Genomic DNA, 20,136 nt, shown 5'->3' with positions numbered 1-20,136 from the left:
TATCCTTCTGGAGTCTTTGATGGAGTTAAAGAATGGATAGTCGTAGTTATAGTTTTCCATTATTATGATAAAGATTTAGTTATAAATATTGTGACTGTAATTCTTGCTTGATAACTGTTTTGTTATGTGTAATTTTACTATGTTAAAATGAAAGCCTTTTTTGTTTAAACAGAAAAAGGGGAAATGATGGAGGAGGGTTATCTGTCTATTGTGTTATTTTCATTGGTCAATAAAGAGACTGCCTTGGCCCCTTGATAGGACAGAAAATTAGGTAGGTGGAGTAAACAGAACAGAATGCTGGGAAGAGGGCTATGAGCCAGACGCCATGGAGCCAGCCACCAGGTCAGACATGCTGAATCTTTCCCGGTAAGCCACACCTCGTGGTGTGATACAGATTATTAGAAATGGGTTAATCAAGATGTGAGAGTTAGCCAGTAACTAATTCTCTAGAGATAATGGGCCAAGCAGTATTTAAATGAATACAACTTATGTGTTGTTATTTCTGGGACTAAGCTAGCCGTGCGGGAGCTGGGTGAGGCGAAAAGCAGGCCTGCCCGCAGCTCCTTTCTACATTGTTTAAATTTGTTTTTATCATGGGATATTTTGTTTTCTCCATTGATAGTGAACGATAGCTTGGCTGGGTATAGTAGTCTGGGTTTGCATCCATGGTTTCTTAGTTTCTGCAGTACCTCTATCCAGGACCTTCTGGCCTTCGTGTTTTCCATAGAGTAGCCTGGTGTAAGTCTGATAGGTTTACCTTTATAAGTTACTTGACCTTTTTCCTTTGCAGCTCTTAATATTCTTTCTTTAATATGAACATTTGTGTTTTGATTATTATATGGCGACTGGGTTTTTTTTTTGATCAAGTCTATTCGGTGTTCTGTATGCTTCTATAACCTTCATAGGAATATCGGATCGGTCTTTAGGTTGGGAAAGTTTTCTTCTATAATTTTGTTGAATATATTTTCTGGACCTTTGATCTGCAATTCTCCTTCTTCAATCCCTATCATTCTTAGATTTGGTTTTTTTATTGTATCCCAGATTTCTTGAATGTTTTGTGATGAGAATTTGTTGGATTTGCTGTTTTCTTTGATCAGAGCGTTTATTTTCTCTATGGTTTCTTCATAATCTGAGATTCGTTCTTCTATCTCTTGTATTCTATTGGTTATGCTTGATTCTGTAGTCTCTGTTAGTTTACCTAGATTTTCCATATCCAGCCAGCCCTCGGATTGTGTTCTCTTCATTGCCTCCATTTCAGTTTTCAATTCTTGAACTGTTTCTATTACCTGTTTGATTGTTTTTTCTTGGTTTCCCAGGATATCATTCACAGATTTACTCATTTCTTCAAACTTTTTGTTATACTTCTCATCCAGTTCTTTAAGGGAGTTATTCATATCCTGTTTAAGGAACTCTATTGCTTTAATAATGGCACTTTTTTCCACATCTTCTGGATTAAGGTGTTCAAGTCCTTCTACTGTAGGGACATTGGAATCTGGTGTTTTCATGTTGTTTTTCAGATTTTTGGAGGAGTTCTTGCCTTGACGTCTGCCCATCTTTTCCTTCAAATGCTCTCTATTAGATCTTCTGATATTGGGTCGGGTTCCCTTATTGGGCAGGGACTTCACTGACAGAAGGCCTACCTTTCCTCAGGCCGGCTATTGAAACACAGGAGCTGCCTCCTGCCGGGTAGTGCAAGGGAGCTGAGCCCTCCGATGTATGTCTGCCAGTGGTTCAGTGCCCCTTGCTGGCCAGGAATGTCGCTGATCTGACACAGGGCCCACCTGTCCTCAGGCAGGCTATTGAAACACAGGAACTGCCTCCTGCTGGGTGGTCTTGCAGTCTTGTTTTTTGCTTTTAGCCATTTGGGTCATGAGCTTTATGGTTCCTCAGACTCTGATTTTTTTTCTTTTTCAGGCGCGGCTGACCTGCCCCTGCTGTAACATGCGTAAAAAGGATGCAGTGCTTACCAAGTGTTTCCATGTTTTCTGCTTTGAGTGTGTGAAGACTCGCTATGACACTCGCCAGCGCAAGTGTCCCAAGTGTAATGCTGCTTTTGGTGCCAATGATTTCCATCGCATCTACATTGGCTGAACACAGTCAAGAAAGAGGAGCTGGCTAGGCAAGCACTTACTCATTAACCACCAGGCCTCTACCTCTTCTCTCCTTGACAGCTGGCCAACTCCCTGGCTTCTCAGACTTTGTCCAGGCTCTCCTCTTCAGTAACTAGAGAACATTAGTGAAAAAGACCTCAAGGCTTAAAGGTTTTGGAATGAACTAGAAATACTGTTCTTGGTCTTCTCTACCAGCTTTGTTTGTGTACTCTTCAGATTTTTCAGCATTTTCTTCTTGGGCCTCTCCTATTAACTCGGATTGCCCATTCTTCCTGAAGAAGTCAGGCTGATAGTTTTGACATTGAGGAGGGAATACAGGTAGTGTGAACATGCTATTATGGAGGAGAGAGCTTTTAGAAATAAGCTTTCTATGGGCCCAGGCTTCCTGATTTGTGGAGTAAACCTTTTCTTAACCTAACTTAGGTTATAAAATGGTATAATTATGATAATCTCTCCTGGAAGGTTTTGAAACCTTAATGAAATTATATCCAGGATAATTCAATCCATTTCCTACTTCTACCATAGTGACTTTTAGGGTCACTTGGATTTCTCGCTAAAGTTATTTATGTTTTAACTATTTAGATAGTTAATAGCTTTTTAATTTCTCAAGGCCAGAATAATTTCAAACTGATAGCCCCTACGTTTTTTACTGAAATCAGAATCAGAACCTAAGAAGCATCTGAAATGAGATTATGAAGAGATCTGGGTAGTCTGGGAATGTGACCCAGGGAGGTGTTGGTGGGTGAGCTATGAATTACTCTCATCCTTCTCTCAAGAGGGATTGCACCATCGCTGTTTTCCAGAAGATTCTCAGTAATGTTTCTGTAGGATTTTAATATATTCCACATACTTCAATTAAAGCAGGACTCTTTTTTTGTTTTTGTGTTTGTGTGTTTTTTTTGTTTTTTGTTTGTTGCGAATAGTTGATTATTATACCTGCTGTTCTAAAACTGAATTTTTTTTAAGATAAGGTCTCTTGTTATGTAACCTAGACTGACATTGAATCACAACCATTCCCCTTCCTCAGCCTTGCTGGAGCTAAGATTAGGGATATGTACCACCACGCCCCAGTGAAATGGATTCTTTAAACAGAATTAATAAAAGAGTCTCTTAATAATATTAAGAGACTGGCTGTGTTCCCAGTATTTATTTTTTATTAATTTAGTTTTGTCTCTTCCCAATTGTTTGGAATCATCCCGAATACCTAAAAGGGAGCATGTTGCTTTCTTCAGCACCTCGGCTGTGCTTTAACTACTGCTGTTTCAGCCAGCAGTTATGACTCCACGGTTTTCTGTGGCAAGGGCGCTCAGGGCACAGTCTGCTGGGAATTCTATTCCCATGGACACTTGCTCTGTCACTGCCACTAAAGTTTTAGCTTTAGCTAAATCTCTCTCATTCTAATTATAAGTAAGACTCGAGATTAAAAGTCTGGGGTGAAAGCTGCTAGCTCAGAGTGGCCGAGTAGCACCTAGCTTAACTCTCCTTACTGGCGTCTCCCAAGAGGGCCCATCCTTCCACTCAGCAAAGCACAAAAGACGCACCACTCAAACCCTCCCACTACTTCAGAGCATCTCTCCGTCTCTCCCACATGTCCTCTGAGACTCTGTGATTACTTTCTGTCAGCCAAGTGCTCATTCAGCCTCCTGACCCAAGCTTTATTTAGTACAAATGCTAACTCGGGGTGCATGGTGTGATCAAATGTCCCCCAACAGGAGAGACTACTTAGGTTTCCTCCAGCTCACTGTGGAGATAAGAGGTAGTTTTTTCTAGTGGGCTTTGGGGTAAGAACTTTTGAGTTTTCTAGAAACTAGCAAAGCAGACATTTTCTCTGCCTGATAAACGGTTTATATAAAGTGGATCCTCAGCAGCTGATGTCATTGGGTCTTCATGAATCCTACCGTTATGTGATAGGGATTTAAGAATGGAATCTAGTTGTATGGGGATTCACTTGGTTATCAAGAAAGGCCATTGGTCTGTTGATTCTGCTGGCAAGCATATATACATGTGTTTTATGTGCACACAGTATGTTGGGATTAGGCCCTGCTCCTAGACATAACCATTGCATTTACTACCAGATCATGTTCCGCTTGCTGCTGGCACTTACATGGCAAGCTTGAACATAACAAACCAACGGGGCTACTTAGGGGGTGGTTTGTGATATTAGCAGTTCAGTCCAGCTGTGTGGTACCTGGAGAACATTGGCCTGTGGGGTGAAGTAGAAAAAAATGTTCATTCCCTAGAATTTTGGGTTAAGAAGAAGCTACCCTAAGTGAGAAATTGAGGTCCAGGCAACACAAAGTGAGTTCTCAAGATCATTTTTAGGAAATGTTCAAAAGTGTTTTTTGTTTGTTTGGTTTTTTTTTTTTTCCTTTCCTTGTTTGGAAGGTTGTGAATAGATTTCAATACTATATCTGCATTTCATGTCACATTTTGTTTTGGATTTAAGTACATGACTTAACAGCTGTTCAGATCCTCAGAGGAATTTCAAAACTTGACATTCCTAATAAAGTTAGAAGTAACAGCTCTAAATTCAGAGATTACAAGGTAGTTTCTTTATGGCAAAGCTTCTCAGTTTAAAGTAGAAAGTGTTACAGATATTGAAGAGAGTTCTTTCTTTTTTCCTCTTGTCTCCCCTCAGTCCCTCCCTCTCCCCCTTCCTCCCTCTGTTCCATCTCTTTCCCCCTGCTTCCTATTAGAAACATTTTAGTGATGTTGACAAATCAGGCATGCTCAGTCGGAGGCGTATATGGTTTATCTCTACTCACAGGGATCGTTTACAAAGGCACTGAGCTGTTTCTGCTAGCTCTTCTATTCTTCATGAATTTCTGTTGGGTTCTTTGTGTTTCTTTATTCTCTGTGCAGAGCACTAGCTATCCTTGTCCTCCAAGGACAGAGGAGTGCTGTACTTGCAGAATAATGTGCATACCAGTGGAGTGATCCATGACTTGATAGTGTCAAGACAATAAAGTAATTATTTGTCATTTAGACCTACTGGGATGGTAATGTTTATTATTGTTGGAAGTGATGTATTAGTCTCATTCCCATTGTCATTTGTTGTTTGGAATGCCTTTACATTTTGTTCAAGATTTTTTTCTTGGGGTGTTTGCTTTTCCTGAAGATAACCAGTTGGTTGATAAACACAACTCTCAGTGGGTCTAAAGAAATTCTTTGACTTCTGTAATGGTATGAATGAGAATGACCCTCATAGACTTCCATTATTTGAGTTCCCAGTTGGTGGAATTTTGGGGAAGAATTGGAGATATGTGGCCTTCTGGGGGAGGAATGTCACTTGGGTTGAACTTTGAGGCCCCTGCCATTTTTAGTTAGTTCTCTGCCATGCTTATGAATTGAGAAGTGAGCTCTCAGTCACTGTTCCGGTACCATATTTGCTTCCTGCCTTCCTCCACATTGTGATCATAATAGCTTCTAACCTTCTTGAACCATGTGCCCCAAATTCAGTGCTTTTTTTTTGAAAGTTGCCTTGATCCTGTTGTTTTATCACAGCAATAGAAAAGTAACTAAGGCAATTAGTTACTGAGACTCCCAGAAATGGTGGAGAAAGGGTGCCTGACTTGGCCTTCCCTGTATTCAGATTGGTGACTACCCTAACTGTCATAGAACCTTCATCCAATAACTGATGGAAGTTAAAACAGAGATCTGCAGCCAAGCACTAGGCCAAGCTCAGGGAGTCTAGTTGAAGAGAAGGAGGGATTATATGAACAAGGTCAAGATCATGACAGGGAAATCCACAGACAGCTAATGAGCTCCTGGGAACTCACGGACTCCAGATGGATAGCTAGGGAGCCTTCATGGTACCCACCTTGGCCCTCTGCATGTGGATGACAGTTGTATGACTTGGTCTGCTTGTAGGGCCCCTGGCAGTGGGACCAGAATCTATCCCTGGTGCTTAAACCTGCTTTTCGGAGCCAATTCCCTGTATTGAGATGCCATGCTCAGCCTTGATGCAGGGGTTGGGGGGAGGGGCTTGTTCTGCCTCTACTGATTGCTGATTGTATCAGGCTTTGTTGATTCTCCATGGGAGGCCTTAACCCATTGGGAAGAGTGGCTAGAGGGTGGATTGGGGGTTTGGAAGGAGAGGAGGGAGGGGAAACTATGGTTGGTATGTAAAATGAATAAAAAATTCAAAATAAAATAATTGACTCATGTAAGTAGGAACCAAAGAAACTTGGTTTCTGTGTATGTTGAATTGGATTCACACAGTGAAGAAAACCCTTAGTGTGGAAAGAACATATTTAGATCTTAAATGTTTGGAATACTAATTGTCCCGTGATAAATAAAGCTTAGCTTTACCTTCCAAGGATTTCTGTTCAACTTTGGTCCCTTCCTGACATTAGCTGTTAAGGTCTTATAACCTGTTTCACATTTATTATTGAGATTTGGATTTAGAAAGGGCAATGTCTTAACACCTTAATCCCCAACATGTAGCAGAGGCACAAGGTGCTCAGTAAAGTTGTCTGAACAATTCAGCTCTCTTGATTTTCTGCCAGCTGTTCAGAAGTCTGTTATCATACATGTGTGTAAATCGAAGCCTTATTTTTCTCTCTCTTTCAAAGTGCTTTTCTTTATATATTGGAGTAAACTCTTCAAATTTCGAATATTTATGATGGAAAGTTTACTTTATGACATGCATGTGCAGCAGGTATCATCTTTGCTGCTGTAATACTTGATGTGCATTTAAAATTTTGTTTTGTGTAAATATGTGTATGATGAGTACATGTGTATATATGTGTGTGTGTGTTTGATACTGCATGTGTGTGGAGGTTAGAGGACAGCAAGTGTCAGTTCTGGCCCTCCACCTTGTTTGAGACAGGTCTTGTTTTCTTATGTATTTTCAAGGCTAGCTGGCATATCAGCTTCCAGAGAGTCTCCCGTGCCTGCCTTCCATCTTGCCATAGGAGCATTGGGATTACAGATCCCTGCTACTCCATCTGGTGTTTCCATCTGTTCTCGGGATCTGAACTCAGATTCTCATGCACATACCTCAGTCACTTTACCCAGTACCTCATCTCTCTGGCCCTGATGTGCATCCCTTTATCCTAATACACAGCACATCGTGTTGCTAGATTGTAGCTCTCTACACAACTAGATTGAGCCCTATGGGTCCCTGAGTTCAGAATCTCTGTTACCTTGCTGTCTCCAACAGCTTGTCCACATACTTGGACCCCAGAATGAACAGATGAATGATGCAAAACATCTTGGGGAAGTTGGCAATTTTATTGTGTTATGGTAAGCTTATACTTTATGATATTCGATTTGGTTATATTTCAAAAGAATGTATGTCAAGACTATGTCAGGCTAGAAGATTCATGAAGGCAAGTTTGCAAGCTGCTGAAATGGCTTGGACTGCCGGAAACTGCCTGCATGCCTGTAGGGTTGCTGAGTGGTTTGAAACTGTTGGTACCAATGCTTGGCAGGCCTTAGAAAGCCGAGCAAAGGCAGATGGACTATTTTTGTGAGGCTTGGGTGGCTACAGTCTTGAGTCTGCTGGACCAATGCAAGTGCAGTTGTCATTTCAGCATCCCTCTGCTCTAGAGAGCTGGTGGTCAAGGCCGAGGCTTGGGTCAGAGTAAGACAGATTAGGGGCACTGAGGAGGGAGACGCAGGCACCGACCAAAGTGCTAACGGTGCTGCATTGTGGTTGTGCTGTTTGCACACTCACCTCTGCTGCTGTTGCTTGCTGTGTGATCTGGTCTGATCACAAAGTCTCTCTGACTTGTTTTTTTTCTCGCCTGTAAAGTAGTATTTAATTATTCTACACTACATCGGAAGTATTTAGTATCAGATGATTATAATCTGATCACATGGTTAAATGAGCCCATGTCTTATAAGTCCTGGAAAGAGAGACGGTTCCCCAAGGCTAAGACAATACCTGCCCTTTCTATTGCTGTTTTAGCCGTGCTTGTTGAATTACTAAAGGAAGATGTGTGTTTTGTTTTATTTTTAAAAAAATTGTTTGTTTATTTCTTTAAATTTTCCCTGCAATGTCTTTCTCATATAAAGATGTTTCTGCTTCCTAATGCCCATTCTCTCAGCATATCATGTGCTGCTATGGACTAGAATGCTTATGTCACCTAAGTCTTGCATTACTCGGAGTCCTGTGAGAAGGGACTGGTGTCTCACCAGTCTTTGACTCCCCCCTTCCCCGCCCAAGTACCAGCAACACGACCGAAAGTGAAGTTTCTATCTGAACATTTATTCCACAGTCATAGAAACTGAAGATGGAAAAGACCCGAGGACATCTGGTCCATCCCCGTGGTTGTACAAGAAAATTGGCTGGAGCAAAACAGCCTGTTGACGTCATGCTCACAAGACAGCATTTCAGTTCTTGGAGCGGAGCGGTTGCACACACACTGTAATGAAGACGCAGAGCAAATACTCTTCACAGACCTTAAGAAATACTTAGAAGCACTTCATTTTCATAAAATGATTGGCAACGAAATGAAAGAGAGTGTGGGAGTTCCTAGATAGGATGTGTTTGACAGGAGTGGGAGAGTGGGGTGGGGGAAAGGCAGAACAAAACAATGTAGGTGGTTTAGTGGTTTTAATGACTAGAAAAGCAATTTCTGCTGAAGACTGAGTGGATTTTCAGGGTTGCCTTTCCAAAGATGAGACGAGAGGAGAAGAAACTGTAAAGTAGCTTCTTTTCCTTTCTTGATCCACACAAAGGGGTGCTCAACTATGCCCCAAGGCTCTAGCAGATCCAACACCAAAGAGGGGAGTTATCCCAATGATGCAGTTCTGGTCTGCATGGCTCCACGTACCGTTTCTCAGTGGGAAGGGAAGCAGCCATTCCTGAATAGGGTTTGTGCAGATCTTACGTATAATAGGAAATCATGGTCCACTACAGACCCTACCTTCTTGTGTCTGTGTGGCTGCCTCCTTGGCTGTCCCAGCTGCTCTAACTTGTTTTTATCGTTGGAAGAACACTCTTCCCTTGTGACAGATGCACTGTGGAACCCTTAGTCAAACAAACCAGCTTAGCCAGTCATGCTTTGTGTGCTTCCCATGCCAGGCCACCTTGGAGAATGGGCCACATCCTCTTGGAATGTGGGACAGTTGACCATATTCCAGGTTTCCCAGTACAAGAGCCTGGGTGGGCAAAGAGGATCCCTGACCTCATGAACGGGAGTTCAGGTGGCAAGGCTGAGTCCCCCAGCTCATTCCAACAGCCGTGCCCCTGAAAGCTTTCCTCTGTGAGCCCGAGGGGTAGGTGAGGGAACTGAGGGAGGCAGAGCAGAAGGAAGGTTTGGAAGGACTCTCCCTTTCGTGAAATCTTTGTACAAAACACAGCACTGTTTCACAGATTGCAAAACACTTCAATTACTACCATTAAAAATTTTGCTATTTACCATGAAAACTGCTTCACAAGCAATTATGTGTTTTCTTCACTCAGGACATTGAAAGCATTTTAAGCAGTGCTGACAGCAGTAAGCCTCCTTCACTCCTGTTGCCCCTTGTTGCATCCTGGCCAAGTTATTGGACAAGTGCACTGGTTCTCTGCTCTGTGGGTAGGCAGGATGCTCTGCAATGCGATCACCACTACTCAGAATGCCTCAGTAGAGAAGCTTAAGATAAAGCAGATATACAAAAATCCAAACTTACAAAACAGATACGTTAAGGGAGAATTGGTTGCATTACAAAAGGATTCTTTACAAAAGAATTCACCTCTGTGTTCCCTTACATAGCCAGCCTCTCAAATGGAGTCAGAATCTGAGTTGCTGCACAAATGTCCGTGTACCACAGGAGCATGGTTGTCATGTGAATTGAGGTACACTGTGCATCAGCCTTGCGGCTGAGCAAGTATCCAGGGATGCTCAGAGCAGTGGCCCCAGGGTATTAACAGATAGGTGGGAATAGCTGAGGGGTGGAACCTGCCAAACAGCTGAGGCCCGCTGCGGGGAGAGTGCAGGAAGGGATGAGGGCATTGTAAAGCAAGTTGTCCTCTTCTGTTTCCGGGCATATTTCTCCCTCATTTGGAATGTTTAATCTTGGAGGCTGCCATCTGTTTTTACAACCCCCCTGCCTCTTGAATATCTGAGCTTACTTGCACTCCTAGATTTACCTAGCCGTATAACTCACTGTTCAGGTGTTCTGATTACAACTTAGGGCACTATCTCCATCTAGGGATCGGTGTAGCTCTTGGTGGGGCGCAGACATTGTTTCCCAAAGTGGGAGGAGTTTTATGATGGAAGCCCCATTTAACAATCTTAACACTTCTTGCACAGTGTTGTGCGTTCATTGTAGACTTTAACTGAACAAGCAAGTACAGAGAAGATGAAGCAACGTTGATCAACAGGAAAGCCTACTTCTAAATGGAACCCTGGTGTTAAGGTGGGAATAAGGAAACCATCAATAAGAATGAAAAAAAAAAAGGAGACAGGCTCTTCCTTCTCATGCGCTGGAGGTAGCCAAGCTTCCAGAGCAGTGCTTCTCTGGGAGTAACTTTAGGACTGTGTGTCCTGGGGCGCTGGCTAGTGTAAGGGTTCTGAGCCCACCAGTAGGCCCTCCCAACATAGCTCCTCACAAGCGGCAGTCTGATGCGGGCCTTAGATGATTGCCTGGCTAGCTATCATTTGGGAACGGATAGGAAGTCTAGAGATCTCATGGTTCTTCGCTTTCTGCATGCCAAGCAATCGTGTGACCAGAAAGTGATGCCTAAACAGAGGGGATGCTAAGTTAATTATTTCCACTCGTGAGGGCATTATATGGAGACAGGAGGAGAACTGGACTCAAACTGACCTTAGTTCATAAGAGACCAGGAAGTGTAAGCATGGGAGATGCTGAAGCAGAGCAGACTCCAGTATTTGGCATTTGTGATGTTCACAAACCCCTTGTGGCTTCTGGGGTTCCTCAGGCTAAGAGAGGTAACCACTGATCTGAAAACAGCTTCTTGTGAGTTGTGCAGAATATTTCCTTTAAGAGTGTCGGCTCCTAGACCCTGTCACAGGCATTAACTAGGGGGTAGCACAGGTTCCTGCTAAGGATGTAACCTTGCTCTGCTTCTCTCTCCTTTATAAAAGGCACACGTTATGGTGGGGACGCTTAGTTACATTAGAAGTATAGTGCAACACATTCTTTAGCCAAATTGCCTTTCTGGCCCAGAGCTTTATTTTAAACACACCTTGTGCACTGTTAATTCCCCATCTGCCTGCCCTCTGCTCCCACTCCCTGCTTCTCTTTCCCTTTCAGAGTGGTGTGTCAACATGTTTCTACTACACGTTAGCTGGGATGGGCTCAGAGATCCAGAACTGCTTGAGCATGTGGTGCTAAATTAGCCACTCATCTCTTGCTTGTAATTCTGAGCTCTGTTCAATTTTTTTTTTATTAATTAATGTATCTGCTCTGCCCCAGTTTTCCTGGCTCCTAACCTGCTTTTTCAGAAGGTAAGATCAAATCTAGATTGGGAAATTGTATCAAACCTGCAAACCTGGGCAATTCTATTTTGTAATAATATCAAAAACCAACCCAGTAAGACACAGGTATGCGCAACAATTTTTATCTCTTGTTGAAGTGCAGAGAAAGGGCTAAAACCCGGAAAGATTATTGTGGCACCAGGTGAAAAGGCTGACAGGAGCCAGAGTTCTCTGGCCGCTCACCGATCCCGTGTGCAGACTTTAGCCCTGACTAACTCTAGGCTCCTACTATGGAAAAGATTCCTACCCTGGAGACCTGGGGGGCATGTGTGGGAATTGCCGCTGCTGCTGCATGTTAGGCCGAGAACAGCACTCTTCACTACCAGACCCCACACCTTTGTCAGTCCATACAAAAGAGCTTTACAAAGTGCCTCGGGGCTTCAGAATCCCGAGGGCTCAGGAAGGGGAGCAGTGGCACTGCCTAGGATTCGCAAGTCCGGTTTGTCCTTTGGTACTCCTCCAGCTCCGTCTTCCTGCTTACGGCCAACTGCAGCTCCTGGCGGATCACTTGGATCTGCTTCTCCAACTCGGAGAGTTCCTGCATCACCGAGTTCCGAGCTACGTTGAGGGAGTCTGCCTTCCCGTTGGTGGTCAGTGAGGCAGGGAGCTCTCTTCTCCTTGGAGGGAGAGGGATGTCCTGGTGGGCCTGGGTGCCCAGCTGGTTCTGTCCTTCCTCATCACTAAAGATGTATTTCCGTTGGTTGTCGTGACTCAGATTAGAAGTATTCCACACCATGAGCTGCTGGGGTCCCATGTTGGACCTGGGAAACAGAGACAATTCAGAGTCCCCTTCTGTCCTGCAACCCCATCTTCTCCATCTCCTATGTGAACAACAGAGAGCTAGTTGTGTTTCTAGAAATGAAGTCACCAAGCCATGAGCAGACTGCCTGCTTAGAGCACCATGGGGAAACCAGGAGCCATGAACTGAGTTGAGTCTCACCAGGCCTCATGTTGCTTTAACATAGGAATTGATGCCTTCCGGATGAAATGAGAGATGGTACATTGTCTTATGAATTATTTAAAGTATCTCTGTGTGTTTGTGTGTGTGTGTGTGTGTGTGTGTGTGTGTGCGTGCACGTGCGCGTGTGTGCGCACACAGGCTTGCATGAGAAAGGAAGCTAGAGAGAGATACGAATATGTAGGTGGATGGGCTCACTGCAAGGATAAACACATGTTGAGGCCATAACAAGACATCCTGTGTTTTCCTCTATCACCTTTTACTGTATTGCTTTAGACAGGGTCCCCAAAGTTATCATTATAGCTCGGCTGGCTAGCCAGCAAGATCTCAGAATCTGCCTGTCCCATCCCCCAGTGCTGGGGTTACAGGCACATGTAGTCATGTTGAGCTTTAACTTGGGTGATGGAGCTTCAACCAGGTCCTCTTGCTTGCAGAGCAAGCACTCTTGCGGAGCCATCTTTCCCACACCTGGGTACATTTTCATACCCTGCCTTCAAGCAGTGCTCAGAAAGCAGAAAGCAGTGCTGCCTGGTGATATCCTATGGCTACAGAGATTAATAAGAGTGAGAAATCTTTGTTCAGATGGAGTACTCTGAGCCCTGGTTTGTTATTTTATGGCTGACTTTTATCCCTTCTAGGCTGTACTGGGCTTTGGGGAGAATAAAGGCGTATTAGTGTTTCTCACTACACGGGTGGTTTTGTGCAGATCGAGAATGACAAGCTTAATGCTTGAAAACAAACAAAAATAAGAACACCCTTGATCCTTGCTGAGGTGGTGATGACCTGAATAGATGTACAGTTCCTTCATGCTTACATATATCACTTGCCGCTATCATGGGCACATGGCTGTAGGAGGCTGGATGGGTATGAGAAGGGAAACTGGGCAAGTTTCTAAATACACCTTGACAGTTGGGTGCAATGAGAAGAGTATCTCGCTGTAAGAACAGCTTAGTCTAAGCAGTGTGACAGCCAATTCCTTTCACTCTGGAGGAGGAGGAGGAGGGAGAGGAGGAGGAAGAAGAGGATGAGGAGGAAGAAGAGGAGGAGGAGGAGGAAGATTATGACCATGTGGTACAGCACAATAGGAAACCTCTATTAAATCCCTGTGTTTTGTTCCCATAAAACTGAGTCAACTTTACTCCTGAACTCCTAATTGCCTGGGAGAGTCAGAGCGGAGGCCCTGGAGTTGGAGAGACAAGGGGAGAGGAAATGAATTCTAGAAGTAGTTACACAGTTGAGAACAAAACACAAAGACTTAATAGGATGATTCTGTGTTGCTTCACTCAGAAGTAGATTGCCAAGGTGGTTTAATCCTTCATCCCACGGCCCCTTTCCTTGGTCAATGAGGTCTAGCTTATAAGATTGTTTGTTTGAAGCAAGGTCTCATTCTGTAGCCCAGGCTGGCCTGGAACTCATTATATAGTCCACATTAGTCTTGAGCCAATAGTAATTCATTTGCTTCCATCTCCCAAGTGCTGGAATTTACAGTCAAAAGCCACCTCCTTTTCTCTGGTCTCATTATTTGGTTTGGGTACTAAGAAGGTTGAGAGGTTCCAAGACTGAACTTCTAAGGACTCTGCACATTGTCATTCTTAAATTCCTCCAGATACCATGTGAGTCCTCATTGACCTGTTGATGGGTGGCAGATATGGAGAAAGTTAACAAGCTTCCTAGTTGGCCCAGCAGAGGACAATTCATCAGACAGCCCTTAGCTGCTTTTCCCCCATTCCCCAACCTGGCTATAGATACATGCATGATCCAGCTGACCTATAGATGAGTAAGAAATTCATTGTTGGTAGTAAGTATTGGGGTGACTGCTCACACAGCAGAAGCTGACTCAAACTTGTCCAGGGCATTAACACAGGCTCTGCAAACTTCCTGATCATTCTTCACCTTGTTGAGGCTCTAGAAAGCCCTAGAGCTCACTTTTCCTGTATTATGGTCCGGGGGGAAAGTGCTACAGTGATTCTACCTACAGCCACTTCCCTGACCTTAGACTGTTAGAGATGATATGATTAGACAGTTGTTTCCTTCTGACCTTTAAGTTTTCACATTGAGTAAACCATAAATCACAGATAAAAACTCTCTTGAAATATCCATTAATGCGCATTAAAATTTGACTTAGTACTATGACCTAGGATTTCTCCAAGCTACCAATCTCGTGTTAGTCTTTCATTCACCTGGCCCTCCAAATTCATGCAGCAAATACAGAGAATAGAGCAGGAGGTCATCAAAATGGCACGGACATTTGCATTTTCTGGCAAGAGAGGAAAGAAAGGCTATCTCCAAGTCAGGAAGCCTAACTCTAGTACCATAGAATGACTGACAGTGGGGAAACACTACGAGTGGAGTTGTCTGCTCAGTTCATTAGACTATACAGGTAGCCATAGTGATAAGGCGGTCTTAGCCATGCTTAGAGACGGGCAGTCTGGCTATCTAAGTCTTGGAGCATCCATGTGGGAATAAACAGAACAATAAGAAAAGCTGGACTTCTTTGTAACGTACTCTAATTGCTAGCATCACTGTGCTGTGATCATTGATGAGTGGCTCTGGGATACCTATGAATACAAGGTGGTAGATGCTTTAGAAGATAAGGTATCTACTAGAAAGAATGTGTGTGTGCGTGCGTGTGTGTGTGTGTGTGTGTGTGTGTGTGTGTGTGTGTGTGTGCGTGTTTGTGTGTTTTGGTCAAGCCTTCTCTGGTCTTAAAAGTTGAACATGACCAATGGAATGAGAAGTGTTTCAACATAAAATGGGGCAAAACAGACTTCATCGGGGCCGGTATGTAAGATTGAAGCTCAGTATGCCATTGGCCTGTTCAGAACTCATAACATCACTGGGAGACTTCAAATGCATGTGGAGTTTGGAAGGTTGCAGGCTGTGGGTTGTTGGGAAATTGCCACAGGAAACGTGGGCTGTTCACAATACAAGGAAAGGGTGGACAGCATGACTCCTTGTCATGGCTTGCAGCCCCAGTGCTAGAGTCCCATCTCTCTGGACCATAGACAGCTTCTCAGAATCATTTCCATCATCTCCTAAAGTCTCTCCAATCACGGAGCGCTCCTAGCAGCACCCCCCGCCCAACCCTGCCGTTGGTCTGTGATATCCTATGTGATGCTACAAGGCAAGCCTGTTAGTGACAGGTCGAGGGTTAATTGGGTCACAAGGATGGAGATGTATTCTGTCTTAGCTCTTTGTCAGAGTAATCAGGGGAGTCTACGAGAGAAGGGGGTAAGTTGAGTGAAGAGACACATTTGGCTCTCAGCTTAGGTGAGGTAGGCATAAGAGAACTATCAAAGGGGCAGGGTCACTGGGCTTCTTGTTTCTATTCATGGAAAACAATGTTTTGTAATTGTAAGATAGTATTTTATAGCTATGTCTTCTTGTGTTCCTCTGATTAAAATTTTTTTTTTTTAAAAAAAACCTCTCTAAGGTAACAGAGAGAGCAGCTGTGACCTGACGAGTCTGTAGCGTGTCACTAACAGACTTGCACTGTGACAAGGGGCTACCATAATGACAGCCAGGTGATGGGTCATTCTGTGACTGTGAATGATTCTGACAAGTTAGATACAACCCAGAGAGCAGGGACTAGAGCAGCCACAGAGGAGATCCAAGCTAGACGAGAATCCTGCTGCATACCATTTTCCTTCTGGACAAATGAGAGGTGTTAGTGTCAGATTTTAAACTTCCCAGAAATCCCAGCTTTGAGCTAATGATGCACCACCAATTCTCAAAGCCAGCGCCCTCTCTGAGGTCTCGGAGAATGCAAGAGATCCAGGAGGGCAGCCCCGGGCAGCTGCAGCAGAGGCCAATAAGCAGCAGACCCTAAGTGCTTCTGACATCTTCAGTCACCTTGGATGAGGACACAGCCATCCGTGGGCTGGCTGTAGTGAAGGTGTGGACCTCCGAGGCATTTAATTTCTTTTCCTATTAGTGAATACCTTACCTAAGGAGTCATGAGAGTGCCAGAAAGTGGACTTAGTAGGGCATCTCTGTAGCATGTTTTGCATTTTTCCAGGAGTGCTGGAGAGGTGAGAAATTGAAACATGCATTCCAGGTTGGGGAAAAAAATGAATGCCTGTTGCACCCACGAATCAGGAGTTCCACGCATTTGGTACATGCTGCTTGCTAGTATTTATTAGACATTTGCTTTGATTTCTGGACTGAGCTTACTATCTCAGTTATAGCTTGTAACAACTCTGGGGAGTGGATAGTTTTTCTCCTGTTCCAAAGATGAGGAGTGTGAGGCACAGGTAACACATTGTTAAATGTTGGAGATAGGACTGGTCTCGGATGCCAGGCTCTGTAGTCCATGCCTGCATTGTTAAACTTGTCAATATTTTGCCTATGTTGCATTTCAGTGTATATCTATGTCTATGTGCATTGATTTGTTTATTTTCTGTTTTGTTTGATTATAACTGAAAATCCATAATTTATATTGATTGTGTTTATCAACAGATTTCTCAAACTTGGTCTGAATACTTATTTAGAGGTAACTTCCTTTTTGAATATGGGGTATCATCATGTGATTACATGTCTAAACTCTTATTTTACCAAGGGTTTTAGCAACAGCTTTGACCTCTTACCTCTTTTCCACACGCTTTGTCTTGAAACGTGGCTGCTTTTCTTCTACAAATGATGTATTTAATGCTCTGTGCAATCTCTGGTGGGAAGAACAGATTCATAGAGATCATTTGGAAAGTGTGTATCAGGGGACAAATCCCTGCTTGGGGTCTCACAGATCATATCTGGTGGCTACAAACCATGGCTTCTTTAACCAAAATTTCAGGCGTGCATGAAACTAGGTCAACATTCAGTAACACATCACAAGGTAACAAGGATTCTAAGTTATTACTTGTTATTTCTAGAAGGAGGGGAAATGCTCTGAATGGTGAAATGGTATGTGATAACAAGGATTCTAAGTTATAGGTTATTGTTTCTAGAAGGAAGAGAAGTGCTTTGGTTGGCAAAATGCTATGTTATACAAACAAGTGACAATTAACAATGCCTGTGTGGTATGTACAGTTGTCAGAGTTGAGTCAAACGCAACCAATCCAAGGAAGGAAAGCGGGTCTCCTGGGAATCTAACTGTATTAGCATACAACAGAGAAGATCACTTGTCTGCAGGCTCCAAGGAGACCAACGATTTCCCAGAAAGTATGAAGAATGGGGTTCAACTGTGAGAAAATTATCTGTCTAGAAAACAAACAGAAAAATAAAATGAATGATTAAAAAAACCACACAAGCAGAGCAAGGCAATGAGTAACAGAATGGGTGAATGGCAAAATCAGAAACACATTCAGCCTCAACTTCAAGAGGTGAGGCAAGTCATGGAGTATCAGGATGCAGAATGCAGAAGAGACCCCACACTGGGGAGGAGAGGTTACTCATCCACCTTACATGCTCAGATGAAGCCGGGTGATATGCTAAAGTTCCTCCATCCTGATTATATGCCCTGACTGCAGGATGGATGTACACACTGGTTTCACAACAGCTGAGTTGTGCAGAAGAGTGTGTCTGCATGATCTTTAATTATCTTTGTAAATTAGCTGTTGGTGTCTGTCTTATAAGAGAAGACTTTACTTCTGTGAGACATGGCCTCACACAAGCAAACCTCAGAGCTGCTGACAGAAAAACAGACCTAAAAGCAAATGGGAGTTTAGACTCTTGCTAGCTTTCGCTAGGGAAAGTTTTGGTAAGGGACGCATCTGTGGGGAATGGACTTTTCATAGCGCCTCTTCAGATGATCTTTGTTAAGTGAAACTGGGTTTGAAGCAGTTATATTGTGTCTTCTGTGGGCATCACTAGTGTTTCAGGAAAGGAAGAGACACCACGAGTCCTCAGTTTATGGGTGAGTGGGTTAGTGGGATAAAGGGCATTATGACCCTGAGTGCTTGGCCATCCCTTTCTGGGTTTCTCGCCATTTGTCAGTTGACCTGGGTCTTTACCTCGCTGGGAATCCTCACATACAGGAGCACCTGGCACAAGGTTCCTGCGGAACTCACCTGACTGGTGTGCAGCCAGTATTGCAGCTTAGATTTGTTTTTGATTCGTGGCAGCAGCAGTCTGTACACTATGTGTTCACCGATGGTTGTCAAGATGGAGAGACCGAATCCAACGCAGAGGAGCACGAAGAGTCCCGAGAAATGCTTGATGCCCATTTGCAAAGTCTGGGGTAAGACAGGAGAGGCCTTGTCACGACACATGCAGCCCGGTAGTCGGTGGCTCTTTTGGATTCAGTTTTACTTTAGCTGGGGACCTTTCCTCCCTGGGTGACCACCTCTCTCCCCTCCCATGAAGGACACACCCCGAGTGATTTCAGGCTGCTGCTAAGCACAGCCGGCACACATGGATCTCCCTGTGTGTCATCCCTGTGAGCCATCCAGAGGCTTTGAGTCTGGGCTATTCCCTTTCTTAGAGGCAGAGAAATAAAGAACTGTAACAGTTGGACATGTGAAACAGTTCACTGTTCACAGAAAGAAAGAACCACTTTCAGGAGCTGAGGAGGAATAGATTTAAGGAGAAAAGCTCATGAACGGAATAATTCTGGAAGTTTGATCTGGCAGGGAATGTCGGGACCCTGCAGTTTAATGACTTAATTTAATCATTATGGAAATAAACCAGTGAGGTATTGACAGTTGCACCAGGCCCCAAAATGAGACAGCTGTGAAGAAGGACAAGGAGCCTCGCTTACTGGCTTTTTGTGAGGAGTTTTGTAGCTTTATGAGGATACATGTCATGGAAAGTTCTTTTGTGACATGTTAAAATCTTGGCTGGTGTGTCGTTATCGCTGATAGTGCTTAAAATATTACTGCTGTAGATAGAGAGCAAACGGGGATTTGCTGTTGGGTTTCAACGTTCACGTCATCAAATGTTCAGCAGAAACTCTAAATGAGCCACGTTTTAAAATAAGGGGCTGCCAAGATAAGGAAAAAATGTAATTCACACCTTTCCATTAAACACATGGGCAAAATCTCATTTTTTCCCATATTATCCCAATATTAATAATAAACTATCTTGAGTGTATGCATTTCTTTATTTAAACTTCCTTTATACCTACACAATACTATGATAACAAAAGATTTTTATTTGCTTTTATGTTGTTTTATATATGTGAGCGTTTTGCCTGCATGTATGTCTGTACGACACATGCAAGTGTCCATGGGAGCCAGAAGAGGGTGTTGGATACCCTGAAGTGGAGTTAAAGACAGTTGTTCACTTCTACATAGATGCTTGGACTTGAACCTGGGTCCTCTGGAAGAACAACACTTGTTCTTAACTACTCAAGCCATCTTTCCAGTTCTGTATATTTATTTTATTTATTTACTTACCTTTTTATTTTCACTGTTTCACTGTGTAACCTTGACTGTACTCTGTATTCATTTTCAAACTAGATTTAATAGGCATGCTAAATTTGTGTATATTGATATGATAATCCTTAATACCCTTTTAAGAATTAATTACCTCCATTTCACATTTGAGGTGCCTAGAGATTAATTATGTCTCTCCAAATCCAACACACTAATATGTGGGGGAACCAGGCTGCAGCTACAGGGTGACATCTCTGCTTTTTGTTAATTTCTCTTGCAGGTATCCTCTGGTATCTGATTTCTCACTATGCATTCTCTATAGC

General features: G+C 43.4%; 2 protein-coding genes across 3 annotated transcripts in view; one reads left to right on the top strand and one right to left on the bottom strand.

The window, feature by feature from the left end:
- Rnf20 (ring finger protein 20) overlaps positions 1 to 2,992 on the top strand; it is a 32,849-nt gene extending 29,857 nt beyond the window's left edge. For both annotated transcript variants that reach the window (XM_048419748.3, XM_048419747.3), the window contains exon 21: positions 1,915 to 2,992. In XM_048419748.3, the coding sequence (XP_048275705.2) occupies positions 1,915 to 2,091 (177 nt within the window). In that variant the 3' untranslated portion in view covers positions 2,092 to 2,992. The remainder of the gene's footprint in view (positions 1 to 1,914) is intronic.
- A 5,312-nt stretch (positions 2,993 to 8,304) lies between these two features.
- The window catches only part of Grin3a (glutamate ionotropic receptor NMDA type subunit 3A), a 205,454-nt gene continuing 193,622 nt past the window's right edge, over positions 8,305 to 20,136 (bottom strand). Inside the window, exons 7-9 of the mRNA XM_048419746.3 lie at positions 18,509 to 18,673; positions 17,090 to 17,166; positions 8,305 to 12,306 (exon numbers count right to left, since the gene is read on the bottom strand). Of these exons, the coding sequence (XP_048275703.2) occupies positions 11,967 to 12,306; positions 17,090 to 17,166; positions 18,509 to 18,673 (582 nt within the window). The 3' untranslated portion in view covers positions 8,305 to 11,966. The remainder of the gene's footprint in view (positions 12,307 to 17,089; positions 17,167 to 18,508; positions 18,674 to 20,136) is intronic.

The sequence above is a fragment of the Myodes glareolus genome, chromosome 16 (genome assembly GCF_982192425.1).
Source record: "Myodes glareolus chromosome 16, mMyoGla1.1, whole genome shotgun sequence".
NCBI lineage: Eukaryota > Metazoa > Chordata > Mammalia > Rodentia > Cricetidae > Myodes > Myodes glareolus.
Note: the sequence above shows the minus strand (reverse complement) of the source record. Positions and strands in the feature narration are given on the sequence as shown.